Below are 19,249 nucleotides of genomic sequence, written 5' to 3' on the forward strand. Positions count from 1 at the left end.
AAGAGTTTCAAAAATTGTTTTAACTCTTGAGGGAAGGAACTGGTCTTCAATTTTGGACTGCAATGTAGTTTTCAACTTATTGATACAATCAGCCACTTCAAATATAGTGACTGTCTGTCCTTCAACTTTTTTAACTGCTTCATGATATGATGAAGCCTGACTGAACAAAGTATAGTCATACTTCAGACAAAGGGTTTTGAAAGAAGTTTCGAAGGAACAATGGACACTTTTTTTCAAATTGGAAGTATGATTTTAGTGGTTTAAACGTTTTGATGACTCGCTCAACAGCAGGCAACAGTGCTAACACTTCTTGTTTGAGCATAACCCAGAATCATTGCAAAATCTGTTTCAACAAAGCTGCAAAAGTCCTTCAGAGTTTCAACTCTCACAGTGTATGATTTGAAATACAGAAATATTTTGGAAACTACCATTTCTATATCTACAGGCAAAATATCAGTAGCTGCTTGAACAGTATTATGCAGTATATGGGCAGCACAATCAACCCCTATCAGTTTATGACCGAGTTCCACTTGTAGTTTAGTAAAAACATTATTCTGACTTTTTCTTTCAGCACCTCCAAAATTACAATTAGTGTTATCAGCACCCAGTCCAACAACTTTTTCTTCTAGGCTGTTTTTTCTGAGGCAGTCTGTTAAATAGCCACTCACAATAGTAGATGTTTCCCCAGGCAACGATTTTAATTGTAATAATCTTACTTTTACACCAGTTTTGTAATCAAAATATCTGACGAGAATAGGAAAGACCTTAATCTATTTGTGGTTAGATGCATCAGTTAGAAGTGAAATAAATGTCACTTTTTCTAAATCTAATGCATGAGGAGCTAACACATTCACAATTATTGCCTCTGTTTTTGTACGTGCACAAGCAAATTTAGGCTCTAATGTCGCTTGAAGAAACTTCGGTGTACAGTCCATAGATCTGAAACTATGATTGTGCTGAATTGTATGATACGCAAAAACGCCCTCAGTTGCAACTAACCTCTCCTCCTGACCACAAAGTTTCGCTGATGTAGAAAATGACTTGTCACTGATGAATTGAAATTCTTTCTGCAATTGTTCATTGATGGAGCACTTGCGCTTCTTTCAACTCATTCTTGCGAAGAAGTATTGTTATTGTTATTGACTAGGAAAAACAACTAAACTTATCAAACGTAATCTACCATAACACGACGTAACACAAAATTCAATCTGATATAATATGGCGCACACAGATGAGAAAGGGTAGTATTCTAGAGTCCAGCGTACACTGCGTTGGCGACGCCAAAGTCAACTAGAGCGTATATTACTGTTCGTTTGTTCGAGTTACTTTGTATTCCGTCTGCATGGTTGCCATAAAACCTCCTCTGCCTCTTCCATGGCTATCAGAAAATGTGCAGATTTCTTCAGTCTTCTATACGATTTACAGTAAGAACCGTTTCGACCGCGCGAATGCGATCGAGTGCGACTTTTTCCCAGTTACCGTGGTCTCTGATTGCCCATTAGCTGTTCGAGCTGCGGCCAACACGAGTTTGCACAGTAGAAACAGTTTGATAACGGTTTCGACAATTTGTCGTACTCTCTTGTCAAACAATTTCCCACCATAACTAAACCTAATAATAAAATATACCGATACAGGTGAAATGAATGTCTTATTCGGGACAAATTGGGTCATGATTGTTAATTTCGGGACAAACGTGTCCCGAATTACCTTTGAAAAAATTCGGGACAGACACACAAAAATCGGGACTCTCCCGAAAAAAACGGGACGGATGGTCACCTTACTTTAGGTGGCTTGCGGAGTGTGATATAGATGTTGTTGTTGTGGTCTTCCGTCCTGAGACTGGTTTGATGCAGCTCTCCATGCTACCCTATCCTGTGCAAGCTTCTTCATCTCCCAGTACTTACTGCAACCTACATCCTTCTGAATCTGCTTAGTGTATTCATCTTTTGGTCTCCCTCTACGATTTTTACCCTCCACGCTGCCCTCCAATGCTAAATTTGTGATCTCTTGATGCCTCAGAACATGTCCTACCAACCGGTCCCTTCTTCTTGTCAAGTTGTGCCACGAACTACTCTTCTCCCCAATTCTATTCAAACAATAAAGTAATCCCTTGCTTTATTTTTGACTTTTACCGTTGGGACCTAGCCAGCCTGAACGGAGAACTACTAATTATTATAACAATGGTCGCCTGCCTGCTGCATGACATGTTATGTCATATTTATATAAATTAAAACACGATCGAAAATCTTGGAATCGCTGAGACCGATGCCTTGCTAGTATAAATGTCGATAACAGGCAAAAATTGTCGAGATTCTCCAAATGGATGGTATATATAGACTAAATATAAAAGTTTGTAGGGAAACCTCACAGCGCGAGTCCTCCTCACACCTGGTCATTTTTTTTACACGTGGTTACACCACTTAGTACATTAATCATTCTGGAAATTGAACATCCATTACTGAAAAGTTACAAATGTGGCACTAAGTATGGTGCTAAGATACGCAGCTCAGTGTTTCAGTATCGTGCCAGATACTCCATTATATACTCGAAAATCCTTAGTCTTCAGCGATTTAATTATTGGTTTTGATACGCTTAAATACTGCTTGTTCTGTGTACAGACTAAATAACATGGCGGAGAGGCTGTGCTGCCCCAATCGTTCCCCAATGAAATAATAAAAGCAGTAACCAAGTCGTTCCTTAGTTTATAAAGAGCCGGTGTTTGTAAGGGGAGATGCACCTTCGGTTGACTTCCGGGCAGGTCGTTGGCGGGCTATCACGCCATGTGAGTCATTGCCCGTCTAACAATGGCGCCCACTCACCTTTCTTGTGGCGACGGCGCCGACTGTCGTCTGTCACAGACAGCGGAAGATCGCTTGGCGTGACGTCACGTCTGTAATGGCGGCGCCGCACAGTCCTGCCAGAACCACAGCAGCTGCCCAGTAGTCAACATGTGGGTGCCAGCTCTCCTGCTAATGATGACCGCAGCCTCCGTCACCGGCGAAATCGTCGAGTTCCTCCAGTGCCCCGATCACAGTGAGTGTCCACGCATTATTTACTGCCCGCCTTCTGCCTACACATTATCCCAGAAGAAAGTTATACAGGTCATGCAGAAAGTTAAAAGACATCCGTGGAGAGCTATACAAGTCCGAAGCCATTTAATTTTACTGGTAAACACTTTCTGGAGATCTGATTGTGTGATTCTCATGTATGCAGCTATTTCAGTTTTTAAGTCACAAGGCGTGTGTGGGCGATTGCTATATCCTTCAGATTTTGCTGCTCCCCAAAGAAATAAGTCTGGTGGATCGAGGAACCACAGGTTTTTGAGCTGAAACGTTCCCCAAAAAAACTCATAGAATTAGCTGTACGTCCAGTAGTGCCACCTTGTAGAAGCTGAGTGGTTGATTTCCTCTACCTTTAGCCGGCCGGTCAAATAGTGGATCATTAAATAATATCGTTCACCGCTCGCGGTTTCTTCGAGAAATAAAGGTCCAGTAATGGCCCATCTGGATATCCCTACCCACACTATTTTCTGGTCGTACAGCGGCGTCCCAAGCACAGCACGAGCATTCTCCGTTCATCATATTCATGTGTTTTGTTACTTAGCATCACCACAGAGGCTAAACGAGATCTCGTGTATAGAAGAAGAAATCCAGAATATCAGTCGTATTCCTCTCAATGAAAGACTAAAACCATTTGCAGTAACGGATTCGCTTTTCATGAACCGCGTCTTTCAATTCATGCACTGCTGTCAGTTTATACAACAATTTCAATGTTTGCCTAACAGTTTTATGCGCTGTTGCAAGCCCTTTTTTGTATTTTCCTAACCTGTACAACGATTTTGCTGGTCGCTGCTGCGTATAGTTAGAAATATCCAACAGCAACTGTTCGGTTTGTTTAGGTGGTCTTAAGAGTTCTTTTGTCAAATAACAATGAGCCTGCCTCTCGAAATTTCTTAAGTTGGTGATCTGCACTAAATCTGTCACTTATTGCCCTGTCGAACGAAACCCATGTTCAACAAAAAATATATTTCTGAATTGAAAGCATTACAATTTTAAAATTAACTGAACGTCTAAACATCACCCATTGCATTCAATAGCTTTCATTAGTTGAACCAAACAGTTAAATACCAGGCGATGGTAGAATAAATTAAAAAGCAAAAAACAGTTCTGCCAACATGTGTTCTGCCGTACTTTGTTCCGAACTTTCAACGTAATCTATATTTGTAGTCCATAATCCAGTGCACAGCGACTTTCGGGAAGCATTGTACGTGTCCTATGTTACTCTAGGACGTTGTCTCATCAATGGGACGTATAGTGTTGCTATTCAGTTTCCAGAAGCAGGATCTTAATTTGAATTTGACTCGTTTGCTGTAGAAGTCAGCGTTTTGCAGGGATCTGTTTCGTCCAATGCTTTTCTTAACGAGCCATGTGTCACAACCCATTCACCCCAAAAACAGTGATTCGCAGCTTTCTATAAAATCTGCCGGAAATGGAATCAGATTCAGATTTTGTATTGGTGTGATCTATGTAATTATATAATCTATATAATTTTTGAATTTTTCCATTTACGAGAGTGTGTGAACTTGCGCCAACTACAGTTTCACTTCTTATCTTTTTTCTTCCCAAAGCTTCGTGATTAATACACTGCATTTTTCTTCTTTTGCTCTGTCCTTTTTTCCCTGCTGGTATTTTTTTTTGAGACTTGTTCAATTTTCTTTTTCTATTTTATTTAAATTTGTTTTCAGTCCTTAATTTCTTCTTCTGAGATTTTCCATACTGTATTTTCGGTGGAAGCTTTTCTGTTTATTTGGTGTCCATGTACTGTTTTCCATAGCTGATGTGGAATCCAGTTTACAGCGGATTTCATGCAGTTTACATAGGACTAGTTTGGTTTCATCTTTGCTGTTCGTTAATATAGCCACATCATCTAAAACACCAAGCATGTCACATTTTCTTTCCCTTCTTTACACGTTGGATCTTTTAATGTGCTTTTCCCATTCCCTGATTACTTTTCTTCCTGTACAATGTTGAACAAGAGAGACGATAAGCCATCTCCTTGTGAGGTTCCTGTGTGAATTGCGAATGAATTTGTAACTTCTCCAGTGAATTTCAGTTTCGAGACGGTTTTCGATAATGCGTCCTGGATGATGGCTCTAATCTTTCTATCGATTTCTGGCGTTCTAGGCTCTTAAACAGCGTTTATCTTCGAGAGATACGGCAGCAACCTCGACACCTGTACTAACTGTGCTACACTGAACTTCTGCAAGAGATGACCTTGTATTTTACTTTGCGATCTTCTGAAGGGTTTAATCGCTGATACGTTATTAACTGGCGTTTAATTATAACAAATCGAACCAAGAACGACGTGTTTTTCATGAATCACAGTGTTTTGTTACCTTAGAGCTGCGTACTTCCATAATATGCGAATAATAACAGAAAAATGACTAAACACGCAAATACTTTAACCAACAATATGGTGGTACTCGTCACTTCGTTACAACAAATCGTACCAAAGAAGACGCGTTTTAGAGAGATCCACAGTCCGCTGGAACTTAAAAACAGCTTATAGTCATAGGATGTAAGTTATAACAGAAAAACCCACCAAATATGGGCTTCAACTGAAAACGAGAAATACAATCGCGCCAATTTTAATTGTGATGCAGATAGCGTACTTGCATCCTTGGTTCAATCTATCGTAGCACGTCGCCAAAATGTCGCAGAACATATGCTGTGCTTCACACAACTCGTAAAGCTCCTGGTCAACATTAGCTAACTTTTACCGAATGTGGACGGCGTAAGGAAGCATGGAACTGCTGGTCAGGGCAAACTGTTTCACAGCTACCTCGGAAACCATACCTAGCTAATATGGCATACGTAATTACCGTAATTCACGGATGACTTCTTTCAGTTATGATAAATGTGAATTTTTAACTCCGAATAACTGCAGTTAATATTTTTTTGTGATTCGCGATGTGAATTTCTAATGTATCAGTCTTAATGTTGCAACTAAATAAATGCACTAGAAAAATAAACTGAGTCAGAACACTCTCTCCGTCTGAACAGGCCTCGGAACGACCAACGGTACCGACCGACCGCCGTGTCATCCTGAGGCGATAGGCATCACTGGATGCGGTTTTGACATCAGTCTCCCAACTGGTTTGATACGGCCCGCCACGAATTCCTCTCCTGTGCTAACCTCTACAGTTTTTTCCCTCTACAGCTCCCTCTAGTACCACGGAAGTCATTCCCTCATGTTTAGACAGGTGTCCTATAATCCTGTCTGTTCTCCTTATCAGTGATTCCCACACATTCCTTTCCTCTTCGATTCTGCGTAGAACTTCCTGATTCATTACCTTATCAGTCCACCCAATTTTCAACATTTGCCTGTTGCACCACATCTCAAATTCTTCGATTCTCTTCTGTTCCGGTTTTCCCACAGTCCATGCTTCACTACCATACAATGCTGTTCTCCAGACGTACATTCTCAGATATGTCTTCCTCAAATTAGGCCGATATTTGATATTAGTAGACCTCTCTTGGCCAGGGATGCCTTTTTTTCTATAACTAGTCTGCTTTTGATGTCCTCCTTGCTCCGTCCGTCATTGGTTATTTTACTGCCTAGGTAGCAGAATTTCTTAACTTCATCTACTTCGTGACCATCAATCCCGATGTTGTTTCTCACTATTCTCGTTTGTACTACTTCTCGTTACCTTCCTCTTTCTTCGATTTACTCTCAATCCATACTGTGTATTCATTATATTGTTCATTCCGTTCAGCAGATCATGTAATTCTTCTTCACTTTCACTCAGGATAGCAATGTCATCAACGAATCGTATTATTGATATCCCTTCAGCTTGTATTTTAATTCCACTCCTGAACTTTTCTTTTATTTCCATCATTGCTTTCTCGATTTACAGATTGAACAGTAGGAGAGAAATGCTTCATCTTTGTCTTACACCTTTTTTAATGCCAGCACTTCGTTCTTGGTCGTTCACTCATATTATTCCTCCTTGCATGTAGTACATATTGTATTTGACCCGTCTCTCCCTATAGCTTACCCCTACTTTTTTCAGAATTGCGAACATGTTGCCCCATTTTACATCGCCGAACGCTTTTTCCAGGTCAGCAACTCTTATGAACGTGTCTTGATTTTTCGGTTAGTCTTGCATCCATTATCAACCGCAACGTCAGACTTGCCTCGCTGGTTTCTTTAACTTTCCTAAAACCAAACTGATCGTCCTCTAACACATCCTTAGTTTCTTTTCTATTCTTCCGTACATTTTTCTTGTTAGCAGCTTGGTGCATGAACTGTTAAGCTGATTGTGCGATAATTCTCGCAATTGTCAGCTCTGGCAGCCTTCGGAATTGTGTGGATGATATTTTTCCGAAAGTCAGGTGGTACATCACCAGACTCATACATTCTACACACCATTGTGAGTAGGCGTTTTGTTGCCACTTCCTCCAACGATTTTAGAAATTCTGATGGAATGTTATCTATTCCTTCTGTCTTATTTGACCTTAAGTCCTCCGAAGCTCTTTTAAATTCTGATTTTAATACTGAATCGCCTATCTCTTCTAAATCGAATTCTGTTTCTTCTTCTATCACATCAGACAAATCTTCCCCCTCATAGAGACTTTCAATGTATTCTTTCCACCTATCCACTCTCTCCTCTACATTTATCAGTGGAATTCACGTTGCACTCTTAATATTACCACCCTTGCTTTTAATGCCACCCTAGGTTGTTTTGACTTTCCTGTATGCTGAGTCTGTCCTTCCGACAATCATTCCTTTTTAGATGTCTTCACATTTATCCTGCAGCCATTTCGTCTTAGCTTTCCTGCACTTCCTATTTATTTCATTCCTCAGCGACTTGTATTTTTGTATTCTTAAGTTTCCCGGAACATTTTTGTACTTCCTACTTTCATCAATCAACTGAAGTGTTTCTTCGCAGTTACCTTCTTTGTACCTATGTTTTCCTTCATTGGGAAGAAGGTAACTGCGAAGAAACGATGGGGAACAGAAGAAATACTTCAGTACAGCCGCGCGGGATTAGCCGAGCGGTCTAGAGCGCTGCAGTCATGGACTATGCAGCTGGTCCCGGCGGAGGTTCGAGTCCTCCCTCGGGCATGGGTGTGTATGTTTGTCTTTTGGATAATTTAGGTTAAGTAGTGTGTAAGCTTAGGGACTGATGATCTTAGCAGTTAAGTCCCATAAGATTTCACACACACACACACACACACACACACACACACACACACACACACACACTTCAGTTGATTGATGAAAGGAGGAAGTACAAAAATGTTCCGGGAAACTCAAGAATACAGAAATACAAGTGGCTGAGGAATGAAATAATAGGAAGTGCAGGGAAGCTAAGACGAAATGCCTGTACGAAAAATGTGAAGACATCTAAAAAGAAATGACTGTCGGAAGGACAGACTCAGCAGACAGGCCTTTTTTTTAGAGATGTCCATTCCTCTTCAACTGTACTGTCTACTGAGCTATTCCTTATTGGTGTATCTATAGCCTTAGAGAACTTCAAACGTATCTCGTCATTCCTTAGTACTTGCGTCTCCCACTTCTTTGCGTATTGATTCTTCCTGACTAAAATGTCTAACTTCAGCCTACTCTTCATCGCTATTATATTGTGATCTCAGTCTGCTCCTGGGTACGACTTACAATTCAGTATCTGATTTCGGAATCTCTGTATGACCATGATGTAGTCTAACAGAAATCTTCCCGTGTCACTGGGCCTTTTCCAAGTATACCTACTCCTCTTCTGATTCTTGAACAGGGTATTCTCTATTACTAGCTGTAACTTGTTACAGAACTCAATTAGCCTTTCTCCTCTCTCATTCGTTGTCCCAAGCCCATACTCTCCTGTAACCTTTTCTTCTACTCCTTCCCCTGCAACTGCATTCCAGTCCCCCATGACTGTTAGATTTTCATCCACCTTTACGTACTGTATTACCCTTTGAATATCCTGATACACTTCCTCTAATTGTTCATCATCCGCTTGCGACGTCGGCATGTATACCCGAACTGTTGTTGTCGGTGTAGGTTTGCTGTCGATTCTGATTAGAACAACCCGGTCACTGAACTGTTCACAGTAACACACCCTCTGCCCTACCTTCCTATTCATAACGATTCTTAATTCTGTTGCACCGTTTTCTGCTGCTGTTGATATTACCCTATACTCATCTGACCAGAAATCCTTGTCTTCTTTCCACTTCACTTCACTGACCCTTGCTATATATAGATTGTGCCTTTGCATTTCCTTTTTCAGATTTTCTAGTTTCCCTACCACGTTCAAGCTTCTGACATTCCACGCCCCGACTCGTAGAACGTTATCCTTCCGTTGATTATTCAACCTTTTTCTCATGGTAACCTCCCCTTTGGCAGTCCCCTCCCGGAGATCCGAATGGGGGAGTATTCTGAAATATTTTGCCAATGGAGAGATCATCATGACACTTCTTCAGTTACAGACCACATGTTCTGTTGGATACACGTTACGTGTCTTTAATGGAGCGGTGTCCATTGCATTTTGCATTCTCATGCCGCTGATCATTGCTGATTCTTCTGCCTTTAGGGGCAATTTCCCACCGTGAGGACGAGAGAGTGTCCTGAACCTCTGTCCGCTCCTCCGCCCTCTTTGACAAGGCCGTTGGCAGACTGAGGGTGACATCTTATGCCGGAAGTCTTCGGCCGCCAGTGCTGATTATTAATCAAAATTTAAACAGCGGCGGGATTCTAGCCCGGGACCGAAGACGGTTTAATTATGACTCAAAGACGTTACCCCAGACCACGGGTGCGTTGTTGTCCAGAGCCGCTACTTCTCAATAAAGTAGCTCTTCAATTTGCCTCACAAGGGCTGAGTGGACCCCAATTGTCAATAGTGCTCGGCAGACCGGTCGGTCACCCGTCCAAGTACTAGGCAAGCGCCATAGAGATAACTTCGGTGATGCGACGGGGACCGGTGTTACCACTGCGGCAAGGCCGTTCCCTGATTAGAACACTGCTTGACGAAAACAGCGAATAAAATAGAAGGGAAAGAGGAAAAGAAACTTGACGGGTTGAGACAGTATGCAATGTTATTTCAACGATTACAGAATCGAGCCGAATTTGCAAAGGACTTGGCAGTTTGAGCCCACTCATTAGTATGACACTGCAAATCACCTGGATGCATGCACTGATTCTGTCAGGAAGAGTTTCACAAACTGTTGTAGCCTCTGCTGAGGAAGCTGGTCCACATATGGTGTAACTGGTCCTGGATACTGGCTCCGCGACAGAATTGACGTCGAATCTAGTGACACACACGTTATATCGGGGACACATCTGACCGTCTTCCTGGCCATGGGAGTACCTCAACATCAAGAAGACAGTTCATAGAGATGTGAGCAATGCGTGGACGAATATTATTGATCAATGCGCACGAGAGGTGGCAGGACGTCCATGACATACTGCTGTCTCGTCAGTGTTCCCTCAGTCATTACCAGCCGCGACCTTAAGTCATACCCATTGGCTGGTCACACTATGACGCCAGGCGTAACAACTCTGAGCCTCTCCGACTGCTGGGTGAATGGAATCACTTCCCAGGGCGACACCACACTCGCCCACGATGATCATCTACATCTACATCTATATTTATACTCCGCAAGCCACCCAACGGTGTGTGGCGGAGGGCATTTTACGTGCCACTGCCATTGCCGCGTATGGTTCGCGAAAAGAACGACTGCCGGAAAGCCTCCGTGCGCTCCCGAATCTCTCTAATTTTAGATTCGTGATCTCCTCGGGAGGTATAAGTAGAGGGAAGCAATATATTCGATACCCCATCCAGAAACGCACCCTCTCGAAACCTGGCGAGCAAGCTACACCGCGATGCAGAGCGCCTCTCTTGCAGAGTCTGCCACTTGAGTTTGCTAAACATCTCCGTAACGCTATCACGCTTACCAAATAACCCTGTGACGAAACGCGTCGCTCTTCTTTGGATCTTCTCTATCTCCTCCGTCAGACCGATCTGGTACGGATCCCACACTGATGAGCAATACTCAAGTATAGGTCGAACGAGTGTTTTGTAAGCCACCTCCTTTGTTGATGGACTACATTTTCTAAGCACTCTCCCAATGAATCTCAACCTGGTACCCGCCTTACCAACAATTTTATATGATCATTCCACTTCAAATCGTTCCGCACGCATACTCCCAGATATTTTACAGAAGTAACTGCTACCAGTGTTTGTTCCGCTATCATATAATCATACAATAAAGGATCCTTCTTTCTATGTATTCGCAATACATTACATTTGTCTATGTTAAGGGTCAGTTGCCACTACCTGCACCAAGTGCCTATCAGCTGCAGATCCTCCTGCATTTCGCTGCAATTTTCCAATGCTGCAACTTCTCTGTATACTACAGCATCATCCGCGAAAAGCCGCATGGAACTTCCGACACTATCTACTAGGTCATTTATATATATTGTGAATTGTGAAAAGCAATGGTCCCATTACACTTCCCAGTGGCACGCCAGAGGTTACTTTAACTTCTGTAGACGTCTCTCCATTGAGAACATGCTGTGTTCTGTTTGCTAAACACTCTTCAATCCGGCCACACAACTGGTCTGATATTCCGTAGGCTCTTACTTTGTTTATCAGGCGACAGTGCGGAACTGTATCGAACACCTTCCGGAAGTCAAGGAAAATGGCATCTACCTGGGAGCCTGTATCTAATATTTTCTGGGTCTTATGAACAAATAAAGCGAGTTGGGTCTCACACCATCGCTGTTTCCGGAATCCATGTTGATTCCTACAGAATTGATTCTGGGTTTCCAGAAATGACATGACACGCGAGCAAAAAACATGTTCTAAAATTCTACAACAGATCTATGTCAGAGATATAGGCCTATAGTTTTGCGCATCTGCTCGACGACCCTTCTTGAAAACTCGGACTACCTGTGCTCTTTTCCAATTATCCTTCCGTTCCTCTAGAGACTTGCGTTGCATGACTGCTAGAAGGGGGGCAAGTTCTTTTGCGTACTCTGTGTAGAATCGAATGGGTTAATGCACAACCCTAACTTGTCATTGAACACAAAATGTACACCGTTCATCAGCAGTCCATACTTCCCAGTCATGGCACCACTCTAGCGCTCTAAGGCGCTGCAGTCATGGACTGTGCGGCTGGTCCCAGCGGAGATTCGAGTCCTCCCTCGGGCATCGGTGTGTGTGTTTGTCCTTAGGATTATTTAGGTCAAGTAGTGTTTAACCTTAGGGACTGATGACATTAGCAGTTAAATCCCTTAAGATTTCACACACATTTGAACATGTCGCCCCTCCAAACGCAGCCGTCTGTGTTGCGGTGTTAAAGGCAGCCTAAGCATAGGATGGTAATAGGATATTTGATTATTTTCTGGAAATTGTATTAAATGATTAATTACGTCGCTTTATGCTCCTGATATGCTTTTTTTCCTCTTGAATTTCAGTATACTTTTGTATTATTGTATTGTATTGTGGTCTTCAGTCCAGAGACTGCAGCTCTGCATGCTACTCTATCCTGTGCAAACCTCTTCACCTCCAAATAACTACTGCAGCCTACGTCCTTCTGAATCTCCTTGCTGTATTCATCTCTTGGTCTCCCTCTACGATTTTTACCCTCCACGCTTCCCTTCATGCTAAAGTGGCGATTCCTTGATGCCTCAGAACGTGTCCCACCAACCGATCCCTTCTTCTGGTTAAGTTGTGCCACAAATTCCTCTTCTAGCCAATTCTATTCATTGCCTCCTGGGTTATGTGACCTACTCATCTAATCTTCAGCATTCTCCTGTAGCACCACGTTTCGAAAGCTTCTATTCTCTTCTTGTCTAAACTATTAATAGCCCATGTTTCACTTCCGAACGTGGCTACACTCCATACAAAAACTTTCAGAAAAGTCTTCCTGGCATTTAAATTTGTACTCGGCATTAACAAATTTCTCTTCTTCAGAAACTCTTTCTTTGCCATACCCGGTCTACATTTCATATCCTCCCTAATTCGACTATCATCAGTTATTTTGCTTCCCAAATAGCAAAACTCATTGACTACTTTAAGCGTCTCATTTACTAATCTAATTCCCTCAGCATCACCTGATTTAATTCGACTACATTCCATTATTCTCGTTTTGCTTTGGTTGATATTCATCGTATATTCTCCTTTCAAGACACTGTCTATTCTGATTAGCTGCTCTTCCAGGTCCTGTGCTGTCTCTGGCAGAATTACAATTTCTGCAAACCTTACACTTTTTATTTCTTCTCCACGGATTCTAATTTCTGCTTTTCTTTTGTTTTCTTTACTGCTTGCTCAATATACAGATTGAATAACATCGGAGATAGGCTGAAACCCTGACTCACTCTCTTCTCAATCACTGCTTCCCTTTCGTGCCCCTAGACTCCTATACATGCCATGTGACTACTGTATAAATTGTAAATAGTTTTTCGCTCCCTGTATTTTACCCCTGCCTCCTTCAGAATTTGAAAGAGAATATTCCAATCAACAGTGTCAAAAGCTTTCTCTAAGTCTACAAATGCTAGAAACGTAGGTTTGCCTTTCCTTGACCTATCTTCTACGATAACTCGTAGGGCCAGTATTGCCTCGCGCTCTCCAACATTTCTACGGAATCTAAACCGATCTTCCCCGAGATCGGCTTCTACCAGCTTTTTCATCCGTCTGTAAAGAATTCGTGTTAGTATTTTCCACCCGTGACTTATTAAACTGATTTTCATACCTGCTTTCTTTGGGATAGGAATTATTATATTCTTCTTGAAGTCTGAGGGCATTTCGCCTGTCTCATACATCTTGCTCACCAAATGGTAGAGTTTTGTCATGGCTGGCTCTCCCAAGGCCATCAGTAGTTCTAATAGAATGTTGCCTACTCCCAGGGCATTGTTTCGACTTAGGTGTTTCAGTGCTCTGGCAGATTCTTCACGCAGTATGACTCCCACTTCATCTTGATCTATGTCCTCTTCCATTTCCATACTATTGCCCTCAAGTACATCGACCTTGTATAGACCCTCTTTATACTCCTTCAAACTTTCTGCTTTCCCTTCTTCAGTATACTTTTATAGAAAACGGAAATGAAACTAAAATCATTTGGAAGCCCGGTAAAACCCCCCATTCGAGACATGTGATGCCTGTGACGTCACTGGCTAGCTCGGCGCTCTAACCGAATGCTGTCTTGTTTTGAAAGTTACGTTTCGGAAAATGGGTTACAAATGGTGTGTAGTTGTGAAGCCATGTGTATAATACATCCCACAATCGAAACAACAGCCAAAGTTAGTTCTTGCTAGCGCGATATTCGTATTTCGTGTAATTTTAAAAATGTGGGACCTTTCCACGTTTCGAACACGTAACGTTTTTATATGTAGGGAGATGCGCTAACCGTTGCGCGACCGAACACTTGCTTAAGGCGGTATCTCTACCAGGTGCCTTCTACAGAGGAAACCGGTACTAAATTTTGCCAAGAATAATTTTATTGTGCTTCGGGTCGTAGTTCAGGACTGATAGTCGACAATCTAGTTCTAATATGCGGATCCATTTCCAAAAGTTCTACAATTCCTTATTTTTGAGCGAGTCTAATGATGTTGCACGGAGCAGGGAAAAGAATATCCGAACTAGGAATTAGGAATTAGTGATTAGCACACTGGACTCTCATAAGGGAGGACGGCGGTTCAAACCCGCGTCCAACCATCCTGATTTAGGTTTTCCGTGATTTCCCTAAATTGCTTCAGGCAAATGCCGGGATGGTTCCCTAGAAAGGGCACGGCCGACTTCCTCCCCCATCTTTCCTTCATCCGATGGGACCGACTACCTTGCCGTTCAGTCCCCTCCCCCAAATCAACCAACCAACCAAAGAATCTCCGTCCTTGCACATATCACCGCTCTAAATCAGTGGAGCAAAAACGCATCGTATTTCGCAAAGCTTCCACTATCAGCGTTCACAAAATTTCTTTCTGTTGTTACTTACAAGTTGTAATTGCGTTTTACATGTTTGCAGAAAAAGCACGTACAAACCTCGTAATATCGCAGAGGTTGAAAATACCGATTCAGTTGTAATTTATTTTCACATGACCGGTTTCGGACTGTTATAAGCTCATCCTCAGGTGTCGTAGCTGTGCTGTGGTCTCCGAGCGCCGCGTGTATCAGGCGCGGTGTGCTGCCTATGAGCGCAGAACAGGGAGTAGCGGATGCGAACGAGGAGGCAAAGTGGTAAACCAGAGTGGCAAAAGTGCTGCCATCTATTGACGAAGACAAGAACACGGGGCCACTAGCCCGGCCGTTCACAAATTGAATTTAGTGGTTTACATTTAAAATGAAGAAGAAACAAGAAAATTACACAGAAAATACACGATATAAGTTAAAAGTACATTATGCGGAGTAAAGGAGCGTATTGAACAGGTCGGTGAAGAACTGTGGTAAAACTGAGTGGAAGGTGCGATATAAAATTATTGCATAAACCGTGAAGCGCAATGAAACTTTCCTTTTATGTGAGTGGCAAACAAGTTTTAAATTTAGTGGGGATATATAAATGGCAACGTGGAACAACGCGCCACAGTCATCAGTTAGGATCCGAGCGACCGCTACAGTCGCAGGTTCGAATCCTGCCTCGGGCATGGATGTGTGTGATGTCCTTACGTTAGTTAGGTTTAAGTAGTTCTAAGTTCTAGGGGACTGATGGCCTCCGATGTTAAGTCCCTTAGTGCTCAGAGCCATTTGAACCATTTGAACCGATGACACATCATTCAGCGTAGCACAGAGCGTCCTTCCTACTATTAAATCCTCAATTAAGTCACAAATTTAGTTTGATACTCCACATGATCAAACTTTCATTAGATACTGTTGGTGTGGTACTGATTCAAATGAAGATTGGGAATGGAAAACTCCTAACAATAAGTGTCATTTTATCACCAAACACGTTTTCAGTGCCATTGCCTGCCTGGTACTCTCTTGTATATCCCTAGACCTGACCCAGCGACCAAGCCATAAACGAAATCTTCCAAACACGCATTGGTATATGCCTCAAGGTCTGTGTGCCAAGCCGTGCTCCCCTCTGGAGTTCCAAAATTTAAAAGATGTGGGAAGTGTTTTTATTTTATTACAGTTCTACCAGTTATCAACATAATACTATATTTCTGCCTTGTATTATCACAAATAAACGTATTGCCTTAGTGTTAATAGCACTTGGGAAAAAAACTTTCTTCCTACTATTTTGCCGAAAACTGACATTTATGATACCGTGGTAGCGTACAAAAAGAAAAAAAAAAGACTACTGCAAAGAAGAAAAAGCAACCAGCCATTGTTACCAGCGCAGTTTATTTACACAAATAGCGCCGTTAAAGGTTTCGGACAAACAGGTTCATCTTCAGACGGCTGTTCCCGTTTATACCACATTTGTCGCTTTTTACATCAGTTGTTGGGAAAAAAGCCAACTACTGATGTAAAGAACGACAAATGTAATATAAATGCAAACAGCGGTCTGAACATTAACAGGTAGCAGTGCTGACTCAAATGGCTCTGAGCACTATGCGACTTAACTTCTGAGGTCATCAGTCGCCTGGAACTTAGAAATAATTAAACCTAACTAACCTAAGGACATCACACACATCCATGCCCGAAGCAGGATTCGAACGTGCGACCGTAGCGGCCGCTCGGCTACAGACTGTAGCGCCTAGAACCGCACGGCCACTCCGGCCGGCGGTAGCAGTGCTATTTGTGTAAACACATACCATTGATAACAGTGGCTGGTTGGTGTTGCAAGAATTAAGTTGTAAAACCGTTCTTAATGGCACCTGGAATCAGTCAGTTTCCTCGTACGACACTTAGAACATTCTTAATAAAGTATACATTTTCTAGTGTGCCTCATTTTTTTTACAGCGATGCACTGAGCAGCACAACTCCGTGGTATCAGAATACCTTCTTAATTTTTAATATACAGATATGTTTTGTACAAATTGAGATACATGTTTCTTTTATTCCAATGAGAGATTGCACATTTGGCACTTAGAACGTGTTCCATTTCCACTCTCCAAATGCTTTTAGGAGCACGTCCCTGATTGCCTCGATCCAGTGCTTTCAGGATGTCACGTAAGAAATGCGAGAGATGGCTTCTGAAGATCGATGTCATGGAGGTCGTCATTCTTTTCGAGATACCTCATTACGTTTGAGCTAAGAACATGTGGTAAGATTATATAACCAATGGAAGTCTGAAATATTGGACTGTTGTCTTGCGGATCACTTCTGCTATCCTTTTCGTATACGAATGAAACTAATGCTTTCTTCCATCCTCTGGGCACAACTTTTTGTCCGAGGTATCTATGGTATATTATGGTAAAAGAGGATAACTCAGCCACAAATTCTGTGTATAATCTGATCAGGATTCCATCGGACCTTCGAGCTTTGTTGAATTTTAGTGGCAATTTATTGCACTAATCAACCCACGCTGAATTATTTATGAAAGTGCAGAAACCCGTGCGTGTTGTGAAATCGGACGTATTCTCTGGTGTGTACTGTCTGTGATGCCGCTCAGATCTCGTATAATGGGCCTTCCTTAAGGACTAGTTAAGAAATTTGAGGGGCCGTCCTCGCCACGACCACAGCAGTGGGCGGAAGCTCTGGTCAAAGGGCCAGTCGGACGCCCTTAATTGTGCCTAATGGGGCGGATATAATTCAAGTTTCGGCTGAGTGGCCTGGCGTCTCACGTTGTATTAAAGGCCTCTTTGTGCTCTAGATAGCCAGGTAGTGACCTAAGGAACACTTATGTATAAAAGAGGTGGTTAGCATTTTGTACACGCGGTGGAAATACACTGAAGCGACAAAGAGACTGGTATAGGCACGCGTATTAAAATACGGAGATATGTAAACACGTAGAATACGGCGCTGCGGTCGGCAACGCCTATGTAAGACAAGTGTCTGGCGCAATTGTTACATCGGTTACTTCTGCTACAATGGCAGGTTATCAACATTTAAGTGAGTTTGAACGTGGTGTTATAGTCGGCGCGCGAGAGATGGCAGACAGCATCTCCGAGGTAGTGACAATTTCACAGGTGTAGCGTGGATATCAGGAATCCGGTAAAAGATCAAAGCTGTGACATCCCTGCGGCCGGAAAAAGATCCTGCAAGAACGGTACCAACGACGACTGAAGAGAATCGTTGAACGTGACAGAAGTGCAACCCTTCCGCAAATTGCTTCAGATTGCAATGCTGGGCCATCAACAAGTGTCAGTGTGCAAACCATTCAACGAAACCGATATGAGCTTTCGGAGCCAAAGTGTACCCTTGATGACTGCACGACACAGAGTTTTTCGCCTCGCCTGGGCCCGTCAACATCGACATTGGACTGTTAATGACTGGAGACACGTTACCTAGTCAGACGAGTCTCGTTTCAAATTGCATCGAACCGATGGATGTGTACGAGTAGGGAGACAACCTTATCAATGCATGGACCCTGAATGTCAGCAGGGTACTGTTCAAGCTGGTAGAGGCTCTGTAGTGGTGTGGGGCGTGTGCAGTTGGAGTGATATGAGACCCTTGATACCTCTAGATACGACTGTGACAAGTGACACGTACGTAAGCCTGCATCCGAACGTACCCATTGTGCATTCAGACGTACTTCGGCAATTCCAGCAGGACAATGCGACACCCCACACATCCAGAATTGCTACAGAGTGGCTCCAGGAACACTCTTCTGAGTTTACACACTTCCCCTGGCCACCGAACTCCCCAGACATGAACATTATTGAGCATGTCTGGGATGCCTTGCAACGTGCTGACCACGCCCTCGTACTCTTACGGATTTATGGACAGCGCCAGTGGCGGATACACACGGTGGGCGGACCCCCCCCCCCCTTCCTTGCGACACCTCCCGTACTGCCAACCGAGGCGCCCCCGCCAGTCAGTCCGCACGCTATTCGTTCGTTTCTTTCGTCAGTCGAGTAGTTGTACTTTCCTAAGTAGCACGCGCGTCCGCGTCATCGTATTTTATACGTTTCTGTCTGCCACATAGATAGCTATCACATACCCACGAGAAAAGTCGCGGCCATTCTAGCGATCTTGATACGTTATTCTGTCTGGAATTTATTCAAGAAAAGTCGCGAATATTCTACTGTTTTCATGTACAGAGAACCTTCGATATCAGTTTAAATAAAAATTTCTTAAACTTTGCATGTGACTTGATTATTTTTTATCATGGTAAAGTTAAAGGTGGCGCAAGATATCTTTAGCGCTCCC

At 42.8% G+C, this 19,249-nt stretch overlaps 1 protein-coding gene across 1 annotated transcript in view; it reads left to right on the forward strand.

The window, feature by feature from the left end:
* The first annotated feature begins 2,874 nt into the window (after window positions 1-2,874).
* The window catches only part of LOC124717277 (MD-2-related lipid-recognition protein-like), a 57,283-nt gene continuing 40,908 nt past the window's right edge, over window positions 2,875-19,249 (forward strand). Inside the window, exon 1 of the mRNA XM_047244091.1 lies at window positions 2,875-3,033. Within this exon, the coding sequence (XP_047100047.1) occupies window positions 2,949-3,033 (85 nt within the window). The 5' untranslated portion in view covers window positions 2,875-2,948. The remainder of the gene's footprint in view (window positions 3,034-19,249) is intronic.

Source organism: Schistocerca piceifrons, chromosome 9, assembly GCF_021461385.2.
Source record: "Schistocerca piceifrons isolate TAMUIC-IGC-003096 chromosome 9, iqSchPice1.1, whole genome shotgun sequence".
In the NCBI taxonomy this organism is placed as follows: Eukaryota; Metazoa; Arthropoda; class Insecta; order Orthoptera; family Acrididae; genus Schistocerca; species Schistocerca piceifrons.